This window comes from Halichoeres trimaculatus, unplaced genomic scaffold, assembly GCF_033239565.1.
Source record: "Halichoeres trimaculatus isolate MK-OKI-2021-1 unplaced genomic scaffold, fHalTri1.1 fHalTri1_scaffold_23, whole genome shotgun sequence".
NCBI classification, from domain to species: domain Eukaryota; kingdom Metazoa; phylum Chordata; class Actinopteri; order Labriformes; family Labridae; genus Halichoeres; species Halichoeres trimaculatus.
Window position 1 is genome coordinate 4,207,923 of NW_027437201.1, and position 18,836 is coordinate 4,226,758.

The 18,836-nt window shown below is 39.7% G+C and overlaps 1 protein-coding gene across 2 annotated transcripts in view; it reads left to right on the plus strand.

Moving 5' to 3' along the window:
- Nucleotides 1-16,419, plus strand: part of polr3a (polymerase (RNA) III (DNA directed) polypeptide A) — a 307,538-nt gene extending 291,119 nt beyond the window's left edge. For both annotated transcript variants that reach the window (XM_074662697.1, XM_074662698.1), the window contains 8 exons: nucleotides 8,142-8,312; nucleotides 8,688-8,781; nucleotides 8,911-9,003; nucleotides 10,608-10,772; nucleotides 13,173-13,337; nucleotides 14,338-14,469; nucleotides 15,215-15,347; nucleotides 15,434-16,419. In XM_074662697.1, coding sequence (XP_074518798.1) covers nucleotides 8,142-8,312; nucleotides 8,688-8,781; nucleotides 8,911-9,003; nucleotides 10,608-10,772; nucleotides 13,173-13,337; nucleotides 14,338-14,469; nucleotides 15,215-15,347; nucleotides 15,434-15,582 — 1,102 coding nt within the window. In that variant the 3' untranslated portion in view covers nucleotides 15,583-16,419. The remainder of the gene's footprint in view (nucleotides 1-8,141; nucleotides 8,313-8,687; nucleotides 8,782-8,910; nucleotides 9,004-10,607; nucleotides 10,773-13,172; nucleotides 13,338-14,337; nucleotides 14,470-15,214; nucleotides 15,348-15,433) is intronic.
- The last annotated feature ends 2,417 nt before the right edge of the window (nucleotides 16,420-18,836 follow it).

Below are 18,836 nucleotides of genomic sequence, written 5' to 3' on the forward strand. Positions count from 1 at the left end.
GTTCAGACATTGTTTTTCCTGACTCCATGTCTGCCATGCATGAGATGTGTGCTCATCTCTCATCTGTATGCATTATACTTACAGTCTACACAATCCAGTTGAGGTTTCCAGTAGAGACCAGTGGCGGCTGGTGGTGTTTTATCCAGGGGGGGCTATGACTCCAAAACAGACATATACTAATAAGCAAGCAAATGTGCGAGGGTATCACACCTGTGTATTTACAGTCTATTATTTTAGATAGGATGTGCCTGTTTTTGTCAACTTCTTCATTGTGTTTACGGATCCCTATCCTGTAGCCTTCATCAAGCTGACGTGAAATGTTTATTTTTTCCAAACATAGCTAGTCGCAGGGCATTTTCCATGTGGATCCCAGTTTGTTCATGCCTCTTTGCCTTTTCTGAAAAGTGCTTTAAATCAGTAATACCTGTCTTTATCCATGCTGGGTCAGATCCTGACGTTTGGAAAAGGGGGCAGGGAAAACAGAATAAAGCGTTAGCCTCGCTACATGCTGTTAGCCAAGCCTTGCTGCTAAACCAGCTCCTGGAAAAAGAGCGGGTGTATTGCCTCCCTCTATCTTTGGACTGCTGAATGATCGTGATGTTAGGCTGATCAGGTCCCCGCTCTTTCACATGCACCTTCTCCTGATACGATCTCCTCTCAAAAGGTAACGATATCAGCGACTGAACTGTGTTATTTAGGCTTTCTCTCTCCATCTTTCGTCTCCGTTTGATTGTCTCCTACTCCCGCGACTCGTCCTGTCAATCAACCACACTTTATAGTAGACGGCTGTGACGTCGGCTCCATAGCGGGAGGGTGGTGGTATGCAAATCCAGCTGCATTCAGCTTTGGGCGCAGGAAAGGTGCGCCCTGACATGGTCCTATCTCTTGTATTGAAGAGGAGCCACTGCGCATGTACAACTTATAACGACGGTCTATGGCCAAAGATTTCTGCGCCCCGGGGTGGAAACACGTCACCAATCAGACAACGCAGATGAATGAAACAACTCTACTCATCATGAAATATATAATAGTCATTGTGCAAATTTAAATTTATAATTTATATACGTATAGTTCAGAAAGTTATATTTTATTATTTCTTTTTCTTTCTTAATGTCTCATGCTTCAAGGTAATGTTGACGGTAATGACGGTGGGGCGGCGCCCTGGCGCCCTCTATTGGCCAGCCACCACTGGTAGAGACTCTTAACTGTTACTGTAAAATTCAGATCAACAGACACCACTGGTAATTAGTTGAATGTCTTTTCTGCACGTTAAAATTGTCCAACAGTTAGTTCATGTTTACACAGACAATAATCTGGGGTCAAAAAGCAGCATTCCTCACCCTGAACTCAATCTTGGCTTCATTCATCAGAATATTTCCTATGCGTTAGTCAGATACTTAAAGTTCCACTAGGTGAATTTCCTGTGTCCTGCTCTTAAGACTTTTCCAGTACTTGGGCTGAGGTGCTGAGAGCTTGACCTGGACTTGATTCAGGTGAAGAGGACTGGACTTGGCTGGACTCAGTCTTCAAGCCAAGTTTGAGTCTGAGTAACCAAAGAAAACTCTGGGGACTCTAGGTCTACCCCTGGGTCTCCTCTCAGATGGGCAGGCCCCAAACATCTCACCAGAGAGGCTTCCAGGAGGCATCCTCACAAGATGCTCGAACCACCTCATCTGGCTCCTCTCAATGCAGCATTTAGCCTCTCCCTGATGCCTGAGCTTGAAACCCTATCTCTAAGGGGCCGTTTATAGGAGAACGGTTTTAGGCTGGAATGCAAAAGTTTTGTTGCGTTTCAGCCTGGTGTTTACACGGAAACAACGTTTCAGCCGACCTAAAACACACACTTTTGAAAACGGCCTCCAGAGTGGGATTTTTCTGAAACGCTGCTGACACTGTTGCCATGTAAACAGTAAGTCGGCGTTTTCAGTGGAAATGATGACGTCCTACTCTGCTTCATGCAAGTGCAAACAACAGGACAACAGTACCGCTGTTACGATCGTCATGAACTACTGTGTTGTGCTTGTGCTGCTCAATCTGCCGACTGTGGAGCATCTGTTGCTCCACTTCTGAACTTAGGACGCAGCCACACTGGCCAACCGTGCCGTGCCTAAGCACGCAATAGCTCTAAAGCACGTCTGAAATGGCCAGTGTGACTGCAACCATACCGTGCTCAAGCACGATTACCTTCCGGGCTTTGGCACGCTTCGAAGAGGTGGGCTTCAGCACAAGCCCAAGCACACGGACAGCGCGTGTGATTCATAACAAATGATCGCCGCGAGCGCATCTCTCCACAATCATTTTAAACAAAGCGGGCATGTTAGAGGGCTGTGACAGACGAAAACGACTTACTGTAAGTCCAAAAGTCTCTAAAGTTGCAGCAGTGCTCTCTGTGTCTCATTGTGCTGACTCAGATGAGATTGCGCTTCATGTAAACAGATGCTGAACGATGACATAGGTGGGCCATGCATGTGTGTGATGGTTCATATAGAGGTAGTGTGACTGCTGGACATACTCTCCAGCTGGGGAACAGCTCTGCAGGGAGGCAATAGTGCTTAAGCACGGCACGGTTTGGATGGCCAGTGTGACCACGTCCTTAGTATTCACCAATACACCAGATGATCAGCTCAACTGTACTTTGATTGAAATCACCCAAAAGCTGCTCCTTGACAAGACAGTTATAGCACCACCTGCAGGCCTGGCATGGTTACTACACATGGTTTCTGTGTAAACGCAGATTTTTGAACAGTTTTAGCGTTTTTAGATGAAATGTTGTGTAAACAGGGCTTAAAGCTGAGCCCAGACACCCTGCAGAGAAGGCTTGTTCAGCCATTTGTTTTCATGATTTTATTCTATCGGTCACTGCCCACAGCTCAGACCATAGCTAAGTCTCTCTCTCGCTTCTTTTTGCCCTCGCTTATGAAAAAAGACTCCTTAAACTCCTCCACTTGGGGCAAAGACTCCCTCTCGCCCTGAAAACAGCAGTCCACTCCTTCTGTGCTGAGAACCATGGCCTCACACTTAAAGTTGCTGATCTTCATCCTGGCTGCTTCACTCTTGGCTGTAAACCATCCCAGTGTGAGCTGGAGGTCTTGACAGAGTATTTACTTAAATTTAGTTGTGTGCACGGGTCGGAGCCCCTGGGCTAAATATCATGCCAGAACTGGCCCCATCTGCAGAGGACCCCAGCTTAGCTTGCGTGCTGTTTTTCCCAACATTTTCTGACTGATATCTGTTGTTGAAGCCACAGTTAAAGTTATGTCTTGCCTTAAAACTTCATTTAAACTTCACCAAAGTTCCTGACATTACTGTCTGTACCAAATGTCATCCCTGTTGTTGAGGTTCACTCTGACCCACAAATGTCAACTTCATCAGAAGCTGTTACATCGTTTCCAACAGGCTTCGCATCAATTTCCTCCAAAGTCTGAGAAAACAGGAATTGGTATCTAAAATTAATCCTTAAGCCTGTGTGCAGTCAAGAAATGAAATCTCTTCAGATTGACCAACACTTTTTTGTTCTACCATTTCCTTTTTTTTTTGACAGATGTCAAACTTGTGCACGCCATATTTCTCGGTAGAACTTCAGCGCTCAACTCAAACAGTGGTTTTCTTATGTACAAGCACGCAGCACAGAGTTGTCCTGACAAGACTGGGACAGAGAACAGTTTCTGAAGGAAGCTGTAAAAGAAAAACTCATTTACATTAGGCTGAAACAACAGAGATGATGAATACTTTAGCTCTATTTGACAGGCCCAAGACTAAAACAGGATATGTCATTTTGGATGATTACACATCCATGAATCTCGAGGTGATTGTGTGCATGTAGCTGCATGAGAGGTGATTTTTGAGAGGGAAAGATGTGGAGCAGTAAACTGTGTCAGACTCCCAGACCGGAGTGCCACTAATGGTAATGAGAGAGTACAGCGAAGGCGAGATGAGGTAATTTATGCAGCCCATTTTCAGCAAATAGGCAAATCAAAATGCTTTGCACAGGCCTTAGAAAATCATGACAAAGTCAAAAAAAAACAAAAAAAGAAAATGATTATTTGGCAACTTGATTTTGCAGCAGACACTCATTCCTTAACGCATTTGAACAACACAAGACATAGATGATAAAAACATACAGGATGTGAGCAATAAGGCTACAGAAGTAAAGCCTGTGATGGGTAATAATAAAAGGTCCAGGTGTGAATATAAATGACAAAAAAATGATGGTGTAAGTATAAATAGCAATAGCAGTATAATAAATAATGATGAACAGCTAGAGGTACAAATGCAAACAGCAGCAGTTGAGGCACTGAAGTCGCCTCCTCCCTGTGGAATGAAAGGCCTGAATGGAAAGAGGAATAAAGGAGTGCTTAAATCTGTGTTTGGTAGCTGGGGGATGGTGAGACGGACACCAGAAGGAAGCAGTTCATATTCAGGATTAAGAGGGTGAGTAGCATCCTTACAGAGAAACTTGGCTCTTTTAAGCACCTGGGGCAAGTTGTTCAAAGGTAATCAAAGGATTCTGAAAATGGGTTGTTCAAAAGAGAAAGGATGGATTTCAAAATCAGATTAGATCATGTAATCCAATCCAAACCTTTAGTTTGTATTGTCCAGAACTTTTAGGATTTTGATCACTCTGATCCAAAAAGACAGGATTATCCTGATCCCAACAGGGGGAGGATTTCAAGGTGGATTTCAAGGAAGAAAATATAGTAAAGCACTAAATTGGTCAAATAATATAACATTTGTAGAATTTAGTGTTGATACTTCCATTTGTATTTTGCACTTGACTTGTTTAATCGTTAAAGTGATAAAGTAGATAAAGTTAACTTAGGCTACCAATGAAGCCTTTCAGTACAGTAAAGTAAAAACAAAGAGAAACTAAAAGAGCAGAAGCACAGATACACCTGGCAGAGGAACAAATCAAGTTGAGGAAACTGCAGCAAACCAGAGGAAATCTTCAGATCCAACTTCTAAAAGCAGAGCTTAAAATGCTGGACTCTCCTTCACAGATGAAAAATCATGAACATTTTTTTAAATTTTGCTAGCTTGCTAGCTACATTTAGCCCCTCTTTCTTTTTTTTGTTAACATTTCAGATGTTTTTTTTTTAATATCCACTTTGTATTTTTTATGTGTATTAGTTATTCATTTGATGTGGCTCAGATAAAGGGTTATAAAAGAAATCAGAAATTTAAGTGGATGTCTATGTTATTTTTCTTTTTGTTTTATTCTCAATCAAAAAACAGCTACAATAGCCCCATGTTGGCTCCTCAATCTCTTGTTCTTTACAGAGCTGGTTGCCCATGCTATGATATGCTGTCCCATTTAGAGCACTGGTAATCCAGATCTGGTAATCCTGAAAACTGTGTATCCAGATCAGAGTTATCCAGTCCAATGTTGCTTGGAAAAACTGGTATAAAACTGAGACAGATTACCTGGTCCTGGATAGCAAGATATGGGATTTACGAATCTTAATCATTTTGATCTGGATTAAATTCTTTGAACATTTGGCCCCAGGAGGTTAAAAAGCTCATCCAGAGATCAGAAATTCACTGAGTTAGAGGATGTGCCCAGGGCTTTGTATCGTTCTGCTGTGGGTGTGAGCGGTAAGAAAGTGATATTGATATTGCCGGACACCTTCAGTGAATTTTTATTTTTTTGAGAGAGAGCGACTAATGACAAATCTAGCAACTGCTCAAGAGTTTGGAGACTCTGACCTAAAAGCGTGGTTTGATCTCACTCTCCTAAACAAGCAGCAGGTGCGGCCATGGGCCCCTCCCCTATCCAAAACACTCACAGGCAGCAGGAAACTGCATGAAAATGAAATGCTCAAGTGGGTTTCTCCTGTGGCTCACTTTTACAGGTCCTAAGCCTGGATAAAGGAGAGTTGATATTTTGACATTGTAAAAAAATCAACAACCTACATCATTTAGTGACTTTTAGCGACTTCTGGGACAGCCAATAGCAACTTTCCTAGGTGAGGAGTTGGCATGTTGACACTAGCAATGTGCCACCCAGCTTTAATGATGTTTCAAACTGCCTCATCCAGTCAGGTTTTACATGATTATACATGGCACACAAGATGAAAAAAAAACAGTTAACATTGGGGGCTGCAATGATTAGTCGACATAATCAACTACGATTTTTATCGACAATAAAAATGCATAGACGCAAATTTTAATAGTCGACGCGTTGTATTATTGTTTTTATTGTCGTCACATAGTGAAATCGAATACCAGAGGGTAATACTCATTTGTAACTTCAGTTCACAGCATGAGGTTCTGTGTTATTGGATACTTTTATGGGAAAAGATCACTTAGTTCATACGCGAAGAATATTGATGAGGAAAAATCTCCACTTCCAGAGAGCACTGTGCTCTGACGGAGGCTCTGCATCTCCGGCTTGGACAGCCTGACAGCTCCTGGAGTTTAGCGTCTGATAACGTGATTTAGAGAATCTCCTTCACTCTCTGTTACAGACAGTTTTTCAGGATCTGAGCCACAAACTAGTGTCAAAACTCCTCTAACTTTTGAAAAGAGAGGACATCTATCCGATGGAGCTCTCACTCTCAAGCTCACACTACACCCGTAACACTCAGTGGGGAGGAGAAGGGGCGGAAGTGGGCATGACCGAAATAGCGCATGTAGAGAAATGAAACTAAACGCGTTGTCATGGAGAGCTGGGAAAGAGTCAGGCGGGATCATACAGAGAGCAAAGCAAGCCCCAATAAGCAAATAAACATTAGAAAACAAGCCCAAAGTCACCAATAAGCGGTCTGTCCAAAACTGTGTACAACAACTTCATTTCCCTGTTTCCTGCTTCATTCATTTTGAGATTCATTTAATTTTTTTGTATAGTAGGCTACTTGTATTTTTTTTATGTCATCATGAATGAAATAAAGATTAACAAACAAACAAAGATGACACAGGGCTGACCAATCAGAGGTGAGAACCTAACTCTGACTAAATGCAGTGAAAATGCAACACACAGGTTGAATTATAAAGGTCTGCACATTCTAAAGGCCAAATTAGGTTGAAACACAAAATAACCGTGATTAATCGACTAATCGAAAAAATAATCGACAGATTAGTCGACTTTAAAAATAATTGTTAGTTGCAGCCCTATCGGACTGTAAGAGTAAACAGACTGGCCTTTTTATTTTTTATAATTTTATTCTATATTTTGCATTTTGCTGTGCAAAACAGTGTTGTTTAATTAACTCTGTTATGATCGTTCTGGCATTTATTTGGGATACATTATAGTTTTGAAATAATTGAACAACAGAGAAATAATCATTAGACTAATCGTCTAACTAATTACTCGTTAGATTAGTCAACTAATCGATAAAATAATCGACCGATCAATCGTTCTGGAAATAATTGTTACCCCCAGCCCTAATGGCTATATATGACATAAAAGGTAAAAAAAAAAAGTTAGCATTGGTTTACATGGTATTCTGGACTGTGTAAAAACAAAAACAATATACACCAACCCCAAAACCCGGATCAGATCGGAACCATGGATTTTGTGAACCGTTCCACCCCTAATACAGAAAGTGATTTATTGGTATCAGTTCTATTCCCTGTTAAAAGCTGGAGCTACAAGGTTGGCAACTCCTCAAAGTAATGAATAAATGCACAATAAAACTTTCTTATCCATTCAATTTAAACTTCTTGAAAAAATAAGTGAAGGTATAAAGAGAAACGGACTGATTCAACCCTGATAACTTGTAAAGAAGCAAAAAGATGAAGACAAATTAGCAGCAACTTGTTACTTAAATGAGGCTCAAGAGGCATTGTAATCATAGTTTAAAGTGAGTAAAATCATATGATATTAATCAGGAAACATAAATAAGAAATGGTTAAATGAGAGAAAACAGAAAATAAGTACCAGACATAAAACTGAACAAAACTGTTGTATTTTTCCTTATATTACTTCTGGTTTTCAAACCTGACACTCGTTTCAACGAGTGTCTGAGCTTTTCTTCCTTTCCTTTGTGCCAAAACATAATCTGAATCGCAATTGGATTGTGTCAGCATAGAAAACAGAGTCTTCTCGTGGATAAAAGAAAAAAAATAGCCTCATCTAACTGCATGCTTAGGTAATTCTTTGGTTGAATGGAGGCTGAAATTGTCGTCATGTGTCTATCTCGCAGAGCGCAGATGGAGCCAGGCTCAGCCGTTGGAGCTCTTTGTGCCCAGAGTATTGGAGAGCCCGGCACTCAGATGACCCTGAAAACTTTCCACTTTGCTGGTGTAGCCTCCATGAATATCACGCTGGGGGTCCCTCGTATCAAAGAGATCATCAATGCCTCCAAGAATATCAGGTGGGGTTACGTAACCACAGTCGCTTCAGCCTTTTTTTTGTACATCTGTCCTTACAGCAGAGGAGGGAAAAAAGATGCTGGTCCTTTTTGAAGGTCCTCAGGCCTTTTTCATCAACTAATGTTAGTGCTTCTCCAGCTGATTACAAGCAATCTCTAACATCCCTGCTGTGTCTTTTTATAGAGTTTTTCAGCTTTCCAATGCCTGAACCGCTTAAACTAAAGCCTTCTTTAATTCTTTTATTCCTAGCTTAGACAACGCATTAGCATGTTTGGTTAAGAAGGACTCTGCTGGGTGATAAAATGAGCGTTTTTATGAGTGAATGAACATTAAATGTGTTGTGAATAATCTGTTAAATCCCTCTCCTCACCACTCAGCACCCCTATTATCACCGCTCATTTGGATGTGGAGGACGACGCTGACTTTGCAAGGCTGGTGAAGGGACGGATTGAGAAAACTCTACTTGGAGAGGTATTTCAATCTGCTCACATGCAGATGTTTTTTTTTTTTTTCAGTTGACAGCAGTAGCTCCATAAGTGGCACTGTGAGAGAAGTTGAAATTGGAAACTCTTTCAAACTCTTATCCTGTGTCCTCGATAGATTTCCGAGTACATTGAGGAAGTCTTTTTACCTGATGACTGTTTCATCTTGGTGAAGTTGTCCCTGGAAAGAATAAGGCTGCTGCGGCTGGAGGTAATAGCTCTTTTTTGTTATTGTTGTTATTTACTGTATTTTATTTTTTTATGCTGATGGTGTGAAAAACTATATTTCTATTCCATTACCTTACCACTTCCATGGCCGAGACTTAAAATGAGCCTTTTATCATCATGTCTATGTTTACTTTCACTGTAACAACCTTCTTGCTTCTTTCTTTAGTAATACAGCCATTATTGTTTACAAAGTGGAGTTTTACTTCAGAAATGTCAACATGTCAAACTTTTGGCTCAGGAGAAAAACAAACTGTTTTATGGGTAAAATCAAAAGTAGTAAACATATACCTTCAAAATTCTTACTCAGTGTGCCGCAGCTAACAGAAGTTTGGATGTAAATTTATTGACAAACTTTCCTTCGATAATGAGCTGTAATTTAAAAACCAATTACATTTCGAAATGGACTTTAAAGTCAGTGTCTATTACAGACATTTTGTGTGCTGGCAGCACTCCTCTTTGATTTGTTCTACTACCATGTTGCAAAAATTGTCCTGCAGAACTTCTGCTCCATTTTAATTGAATTGGAAACTTAGTTTCAAACATGCAAGAAAAAAAAAAGGATTGAAAATACAGAAGTAGTCCTCATTTACAACATGTATCCACTAAAAACAAAAACAAATCAGGCAAACTGTCAACCATATCCTGTATGTGCTGTAAGTCTACATTAGTTCAAAAAAGTAGTAGAAAGAAGTAAAGACTTGTTTAATTTTTCCCCATTTTAGTAACTTATTCCAGAATAAATGAATGCTCCTCGTAACAAAGAGAAAATACATTAAATAAGCTGCTTGTAAACAAAAGTGCACACTTATTGTTATCCCTGTATGTATAGCTTAATTTCTCCACTCATAAAGCTATTTGTATACAGATATACACACAATACAACCAATATGTATGTATTACTTAAATTGGTAACGTACTTTTTTTCATACACATATCACCCCTATAGGAAACACTTTTAGTTTTTCTTTTTACATATTTCTATGTCTAACATATAGTTGCTGGTATAAAAATATACACCTATGCTCCCTTTAATACTTGATTTCTTTGTATATATGTTTCTATATATGAAGCTTCTTTTATATATATATATATATATATATATATATATATATATATATATATATATATATATATATATATATATATATACACATGTATATACACATACATACATACATACATACATACATACATACATACATACACACACACACACACAGATAATACAGATAATATAATGATATGATATATAATATGTATTATCATTATAACTATTCATATATTATTGCCCATATATGTAATACTTAGTTTTGACCTTTAGTTGTGACTGTGAAGACTGTATTATTTTCCATAGTATGTTTCATTTTCACATTTTTTTGGACAGAGAAAAAACTAATGTTAAAACAATTAATAGAGATCTCATTGTAACATTAGCAGTGGCGTTAGTCACAGAAATTGCTTTGTTTTGTACAGAAAACTTGCAAAAATAAATGTGGTTGGTGGAAACAGGCCCTTAATTCATCTGTTAACATCATTGTATTGTGATGAGATAAGCAACTGTCAGCTTTGCTTTTGATTTCGTTCCAGGTGAATGCAGAGACAGTGCGTTACTCTATCTGCATGTCTAAACTCCGTGTAAAACCAGGAGACATCGCTGTGCACGGCGAGGCGGTGGTGTGTGTGTCTCCGCGGGAGAACAGCAAGAGCTCCATGTACTACGTTCTGCAGTCACTGAAAGAGGAGCTTCCAAAGGTCTGATGTTAAAAAAAAAGACAACGTGCATGTCCTGTTCTTCTCCATGTTCTGTCTTTAAATGAGTCTGTTATATGATGTCTGTATTTTTAAAACACAAAAAAGAAAATCTCAGAGGGACTGTAAGTCAGCAGGTTCACTTTGAGCCTTCATACAAAAGTTAAGGACATGGAGTTGAGAGTAGAATTGTTTTTTCTATCAGTCCAAAGAAATAAAACTTGGTTTTCCCGGAAGGTAAATTTTTGAAGTCCACACAAGCAATTCATTGTAATAGACCAACATAAGAGCAAGGCAACAGTTCTGAGGTCGTGCAGTGGCAACACTCTCTCCATCTTGATTTGTCTGTATAAAACAAATTTTCAGGGACATGTTTGGTTTGACCCTTTGGTCAAGACTGAAATCAGGTTGCCCTTCGATTTAAATGGACAGGTTTTAGTGTCCAAGGAAGTACTCAAAAGCAAAGCCCGAAGGCCAACAGTACTGACAACCTTCAAGGCGGGATTAATGGGTGAGTTTGAATTGAAGAGCAAACCATGTCAAAATATTTTGTAGCAACTCTTCAGTTTATCTTTCTGATTTATTCATGTCATTTGGAAAACCCAAACTATTTTTTCCAAACATCTCAGACGGTTTCTGACAAATGGTGACACAAAATCATCAGTTTAAGACACCTGATGTTCAATAATAGCAAGTCAGTACGGTCTGACAGCAGTTCTGTTGTCATTCAGAAATTAAACATCACCAACTCAAAACAGTGACTGCTAATCCTGCTCTAAAATTCAGTGAATACAGTGCCTTTATTTTGAAAGGCTAATGTGATTTAACATGATATGATCTGAAAGACGCTGCTGATTTCTCACCACTCACAGAGTGACTGTGGCTTCAAGAATATTATCACTATTCTACTAAAAACAGTCTCTAACATCTAGTCCTCTTAGATTTTTAATTGTTTTTTGAGTTTAAAGAGGGGGTATAATGCCCCTCTTTAAATTTCAAATATGAGAAGAATGCTGGATGTTTGTACTAAAGGTGTGCAGATTTTTAAACCTCTTCATTTAGGGGTTGTAAAAATCCCTGAATCTGCTAAAAGAAAAAAAAAAAGAAAACAAGGTCTTGATGGGATCTCTATGAGATCTTGTTAGAATTGATGAGGTCATCACAAAAGGATCACCTGACTAGTTTATAACACAGTGGAAGGGGCAGGGGGCTCAAACACCAAGGTCTGCTCTAGAGGTCGACCGATATGGGTTTTTTGGGGGCCGATGCCGATGCTTTCCAAATTTGGGCAGCCGATGCAGATATGCATAGCCGATTTTTCCAATTTGATATTCAGGCCGATTGTTAAATAAATATATATTTATCACATTTTTGTGAAACGCAGCAATTTCTGAGCAACTAAAAGAAATCTATAACAACAAGTCGTGTCTAGTCCTGTGAACATTTATTCAGCTTTCAAAACAATGAAATATTTTGTCTGAGTAAACACACAATGTAACAAGCAGTAGTAAACATTCACACTCTTCTCAAAATGTCAAAAAATAAATTTAAACTTATTAATATAATTTGAACAAAAGTATGTAATGTTTCCAAGTGGTTCCACAAGTTTGAGGTGCTCATCTTTTTTTTGTGCCTGATCAAAAATTGTGTCATTTTATACAACAGATCAAAAATCGGCTTTTTAAAAGAAAATACGGCCAATGGCCGATAGAGACAAATGTCCAAATATCGGCCCGATATATCGGCCGGCCGATATATCGGTCTACCTCTAGTCTGCTCATGGGTCTTCTGCCCTTCTCCAGTGGGCTGTCCAATCAGAGGGAAGGATGTTTTTAGTGTAAGAAACCTTAAAGAGACAGTAACTCAAACAGAGTGTTCTAGTCAGATGCTAATAAATGAGTTTTCTAAAACACTGGTAGGAGAAAATGTTTTTTTTTTTTATGGTAGATCATGAGAAGCTACAACAGAGATACCAGGATAGTATAAAACCTGAAAAAAGCACAATACCCCCTCTTTAATTTTATGTAAATTGAATCTTTTATGTTGAATCAAGACTTTCATCCTTCTTTTTCTTACAAAAGTTCTGTTCCTGGAGCCGCAGCTTTTTCAAAGTCTTCTTTTTTTTCTGAAAACAAGGAAACTGCTGCATGTGGAAAGGGAGATAATGAAGTATTGATTTAAAGTCATGATGAAGGGTATTGGCTGTTAAAAGTGTAAAGACGAGATAATTAAACTTTCATTAATCCCTGTTGGTTCATCACTACAAAGAACGCCTCCCGCGCTTTGTGCTTCTAACAGACGCTCTTGTTTTTGAAAGTATCGACCAGTGCAGCTCTAAGGAGTTCACCTGCTTCACCAAGCTTCATCTGTCACACACACACTGAGCTTCTCTTTTCTCTTAAGGTGGTGGTTCAGGGGATTCCAGAGGTGGCCCGGGCCGTCATTCACATCGACGAACAGAGCGGAAAGAACAAATACAAGCTCCTGGTGGAGGGGGACAACATGCGAGCTGTCATGGCAACGCATGGAGTGAATGGAAGCAGGACCACTTCAAACAACACATACGAGGTATTGGTATTAAAAACATTCGAAGACAGCACAGCCGTGGATCTGACTAGAGCCCTTCAGGTGTCCTTGTTATGATGGAACATCTGCTGCATTAATCAAATTTGAAATGACACTAGCACTAGATTGGAAGATTTAATCTAGAATGTTCCACCAGTGAGTAATATGTTAGAGTAATTTAATCAAGAAGATTCCTCTCAACCTTTCGATGTATTTTTAGAAGAAGTAATATTGCGCCTTGGCTCCACTTTTTTCTTTCACTGATCATGTGTTTGTAAGAGTCTGCAGACACGTTACCACCTTCAGTTTCTCAGTTGCAGGAAAAGAATATTGCAGCAAAATAAAATTAAAATCCACAGCGGTTGCCCTAATTAAAATGAAAGTGCAAAAAGCAGAAAAAAAGTTTGAATTTGTCTCCTTTAATGTAGCCAACTTGGATAAAGACTCAGAATGTCTGCTCTATTCAGGCTGCCAATGCGCTCATCGTCTCAACAAGCATCCCTACCACACACTGTACTTTACTTCCAGCTGTCACTTTCATATTTCTAAGCTCTGACTTACTGTTTTTTATATGCTTACTGGTGTTTTTCTCCCGTTACTCTGTCGGGTAAAACGCTAAAATTACAATTTCACAGCAGGTCCAAAGCATCAGTCGCAGTTTTCGCTTTGGAAACAGCTCCTTCTCTCCGAAACTAAGCCTGTAAAAATGTTTCATAAACCTTTGGCAGCAGCTTCCAGTCTCGCTCTAATATCAGAAATTGCTGGATACATTTGAAAGGTGCATTGAAAGTGTTTACTTTTCAGTGAAGGAGATCAAAACAGCTTTTCAAAATGTGGGCTCCGTGTTTGGGAGCACACCTTGAATGTGAATGAGAATGACCAGAAGGAACTGTTGGTTCAGTTTGTAAAATGAGAATAAATGAGACTTTCAGTGCCTGAGAGGTCAACCTTGACTTTTTGTGGTGGATTTTTTTATTACCTCAGCTTCTCTGGGTGTTTTCAGGTTGAAAGGACTCTGGGTATCGAGGCTGCGAGATCCACCATCATCAACGAGATCCAGTACACTATGGTGAACCACGGGATGAGCATAGACCGGCGTCATGTCATGCTGCTGGCGGATCTCATGTCCTACAAGGTATGACCTTAGAAAAGATGGATGACGCACCCCCTACAACCAATGTGCTAAGATGAAGCCAAAACCCAAAACATTGCTGCAGTGTCAGTGCAGCTGCTTCAATACGGTTTCATTCACACACTACAGCAGTATCAGCTCTTGTGTTAGCTTGAATCCAACCTCAAAGCATTATGTCCCTTTTTATAACAGTTCAGTACGATCACATCAGTGTTGGGATAAATTAAGATGGAGACATGTTTAAAATGTATTCAGATATTTTTTAAATGACTGATCCTGCAATCTTCAAATATCAGCAAAACAAACTATATTGTCTCCCATTCCCATAAAACAACTGATAATCTAAATTTAAATAAAAATAGACAAAATATTCAGGGTCTGCTATGTGTTTGATATGCTTGTTACTTTGTTGTTGTATCTTGTTTGTTGTCACTTTATTGTGGGAGACTGGTCTCCCTGTTAAAAGCTTTTGATAGCTTCCTCGGGGTCTCCACACATTCAGCCACTCAGGAAAATATATATACCGCACATATGTACATTTATATGTATAATGGTGATATATATGTATTTGTGATGGTGTGTGAATGAGCTAAATTCAACTAAACCTAAATCAGCCAGAGGTGCTTTAAATGTTTTGGTTTCACTTTTACGCAGCTGTCACCCCATCCATCATTTTATACAGTGTAAAACCAAAGATACTTTCACAGAGTTCTTTCACTCACTTGTTTGCATGTGTTTGTCACTTTAGGGTGAGATCCTCGGCATCACACGGTTCGGTCTGGCCAAAATGAAAGAGAGCGTGCTCATGCTGGCATCTTTCGAGAAAACAGCTGATCATCTCTTTGATGCAGCGTACTTTGGTCAAAAAGACTCCGTCTGCGGTAAAAAGATGCTTCATCTCAGTCATAAACCAATCTCTGCTCCTTGATGTGGTTCAGTCTTAACATTTTCTGTCTTCCCGTCACAGGTGTGTCTGAGTGTATCATCATGGGGATCCCTATGAATATCGGGACAGGACTGTTTAAACTCCTACACAAGGCAGACAGGGATCAGTCCCCACCCAAAAGGCCACTCCTCTTCGATAACCCGGACTTTCACGTGCCTTTGATCAGGTAGCACGGAGAAAAGAGCAAGCGCAAGGTAGAATGTTATGTTTTGACTTCCTGTCCACAGACACCTGAGGATTATCTTTTGAACATATTGAAGTGCCTGCTAAAGTGTGCCCACACTTTCCGTTGGGGATGGAAGGACAAATCTTCAGCACTTGCAAACTTTTTTTTTCTTTTTGTTTGGAAAATACATTTCTCCTCTCCAAAACAGCACTGAAGCCTGAGATTGGGATTTGTTCTGAATTCACACAAAATATTCCCAGGCTTGTGGGGATTACCGCTTTATCACGGAGAAGTTTTTTTTTTTTGGTGTGTTTTATTGCAGTGTTTTCTTTTCAATCAGTTTTCACACAACCTGAAAAACTCCCTCAAGGAACAAGGTTTGCTTCACTTTTTTTCTGGAAGGATTTATTTTTGAAGCCGGGTTTGAATTCACCGCAGCTGAAAGTTTCATCCTCAACAATTTATCCTTGTACATAAAGTGATAGAAAATAAATGAACTGAAAAATCTTGCCTTTTATTGTCGGTGTACTTTCAGTTGCTCACCTTTTAGACCCTAACAGTTGTCACTGAAGCGTAACCAATTACCACCACTGAAGTGCCGCCGACGCAACGAACCTTTGTCAAACATGCTCATTAGCTTAGCACGAGCATTAACAAATTACACATGTAATGAGAGGAGAGAAAAGAGTAATCATGACCCCTGTCATGTAATAAGCAGCTGACATGCAGGTTAAAAAGCAGGTATTGACTGTATGGTGAAATGTTTGCTTTTAGCCTCATGGTAATAATTAGCATGCCACTTTAGACAGCAGTCAGTGCGTGAATGTAGAAATGTTAATGTTGCTGTATATCAAGAGCATTAGCCGAATCATCTACAGATGTGAAGAATAAAAAAGCTTCAACTGAAGGTAAGTCAAGTTTTTCAGTTGTATCTGTAGATAGATTTACATTCATCCTTTTTTAAAGAAGCTACAAGGTCCTATAGAGAAAAAACATTAATATGATCATACCTCACTGTAGGACCTGTAGCGCCACATTGTAACATTATGTAAAAACCATCGGAATACTTTAACGTTAGCATATCATAGCTTATGTAACTAATGCAGCTCCTGAATGCAGTTTATCTGTCTGATCATTCATGGAATGCAGTTCATTGTAGTGAAGTCTGTTTTTGCTTTTCACCCTGATCTGACATCGGAGTAGCTAATATTAGCTGCAGCTGTTACTATAGCAGTGATAGCTAGATCATTGAATATTGACTGTAAAAAAAATGAACGCAGTCTCCCTGCCGTTTCTGAAACAGATTTTTGAAGCAGATCAGCTGAAGCAGCCATATTGTAAGTATGGTGGGCTTCGAGTCTACACTAACAGCTATAGGAAGACCGTCAGTCATGTGAGCCAAGCTGTGCGGTTGATTGGGGAAACTCATGATCATGATAACTTTTAAACTGCCAAGTAAGAAAAGAATTTATCCCATGTACAGTGTTTGTTGATAGTGAAATTAGTAATTCAGACAGGAGAAGTTTTTTGAACCAGGCTATAAATAGGTTAACCTGCTGTGATAGCGCCCTTTTCTGGCTTGGTGTGTATGTGACTTCTAGCCTCAAGCATATACTCAACAAACAGGAGCACTTAAGTACTCTCACAACTGTCTTACTTTTAGCCCAGAGGTTGCATCCTGGTAACAACAACCCCAGGTAATAATGTAATGAGTTTTCAATTACTTTGTAATGATCTGCTACTTTTTTTAATGTGGCAGTAGCTCAGTCCATAGGAACTTAGCTTTGTATCTGGAGGATTGCTAGTTCAAGTCCCAGCAGGGACTCAGACTGGGAATTGGGCTGATAGCTGGAGAGGTGTTAGCACAATTTCCTGAGCACAGTCGAGGTGCCCTTGAGGAAAGCATCGTACCCCAAACTGCTCAGTGTTTCAAGTCGCTTTAGACAAGGGTTCTCCAACTCCTACCCTGGAGGACAGAGAGGTTGCAGGTTCTCTTTCCAACCAAAAACTCCACCAGATAATTTCACTGATTACCTCACCAATCAGTGAAATCAGCTGGAGCAGTAGAGGGGGTCCATCATGATCTGGGGCTTTTTCATTCAGTGAACACTGGAGCTTCAGGTGGTGCAGGGTGGCCAAATGACAGCTGGTTACATGCAGATGTTGGAGCGGGCCTCCTTCATGACTGAGGGCCCTGGTCTGCGTGTTAACAGCTGCTTTTTCAACTGAACAACGTTGCAGGTCACAATTCTGCCTTGATGAAGGAATTCTTCAGGGAGAATGACATCACTCTTTGGGACCATCCCGCATGTTCCCCCGAGCAAACAATTTTTGAAGTGATAAACAAGAAGAGTGGAGCTACTCATTACTGAGTCCTACTGAGAAAAACTTTTGTGCTGGTTTGGAGAGTTTTTGTAATTTTTTGAGCGATGGTCTTAAACTTTTGATCAGCTGATTAACAGTCTGTTTTAGTTTCTTGTTGTTTTCAATAAATTACTTTTTCAAAGTGCTTTTTGCCACACTCATCCTTCTTGCTTTTGCATATTGTAGCTCTTCTTAAAACCTTATTAAGATCCAAATGCGCAAAATGTAAATTCTAGCAACTTTTCAACTGGTCTTAAGATTTTGATCAAGTGTGTATGTTATTTGATCTGTTTCTTCATTCACAAACTCCTCCATTTCTGGCCCTAATAGTTTTGTTTCCTCATCTAAACTTCTGCTTTTTGATGCGATCCAGCACTGGAAGCTTTTGATCTGCTTCCTGGTTTGTTTGCATTTTCATCCAAGAGGTGCTTTGCATTGTTCGTCTATGGCTGGTTATGAGTGTGCAGCTTTTCCCCGTGTATTCTGATTTATAAAGGGTATGTTGCGTGCAGGCGTGCATACAAACAGTTTTATTACTTTGAATCATTTTGCGCACATGCCATTTTGGGGGCCCCTGGGCATGGATGTGTTGTGAAGACTTATTGATATTGCATTGCAGTGTGTACACTGAGTCAAGTCTTTTGTCTCTAGGGAATATGAAATGATGTGAAATGTCTTTCTTGTCTCGTTGTATTCAGTAAAGCGGGATTGAAATATCAATTTGCACCAAACCAATTTGCATTAAATATCACTGAATCCTGCTTTAGGGATCCTAAAATCCTTGGGTTTGACACATGAGAAGAGAAATGAAACTCCTGAAAGCACTTGAGGCACTTAATCAAGTCTTTTTTTTCCTACAACGTCAAAATCTAATCTAAAAGAGGAATGAGGAAA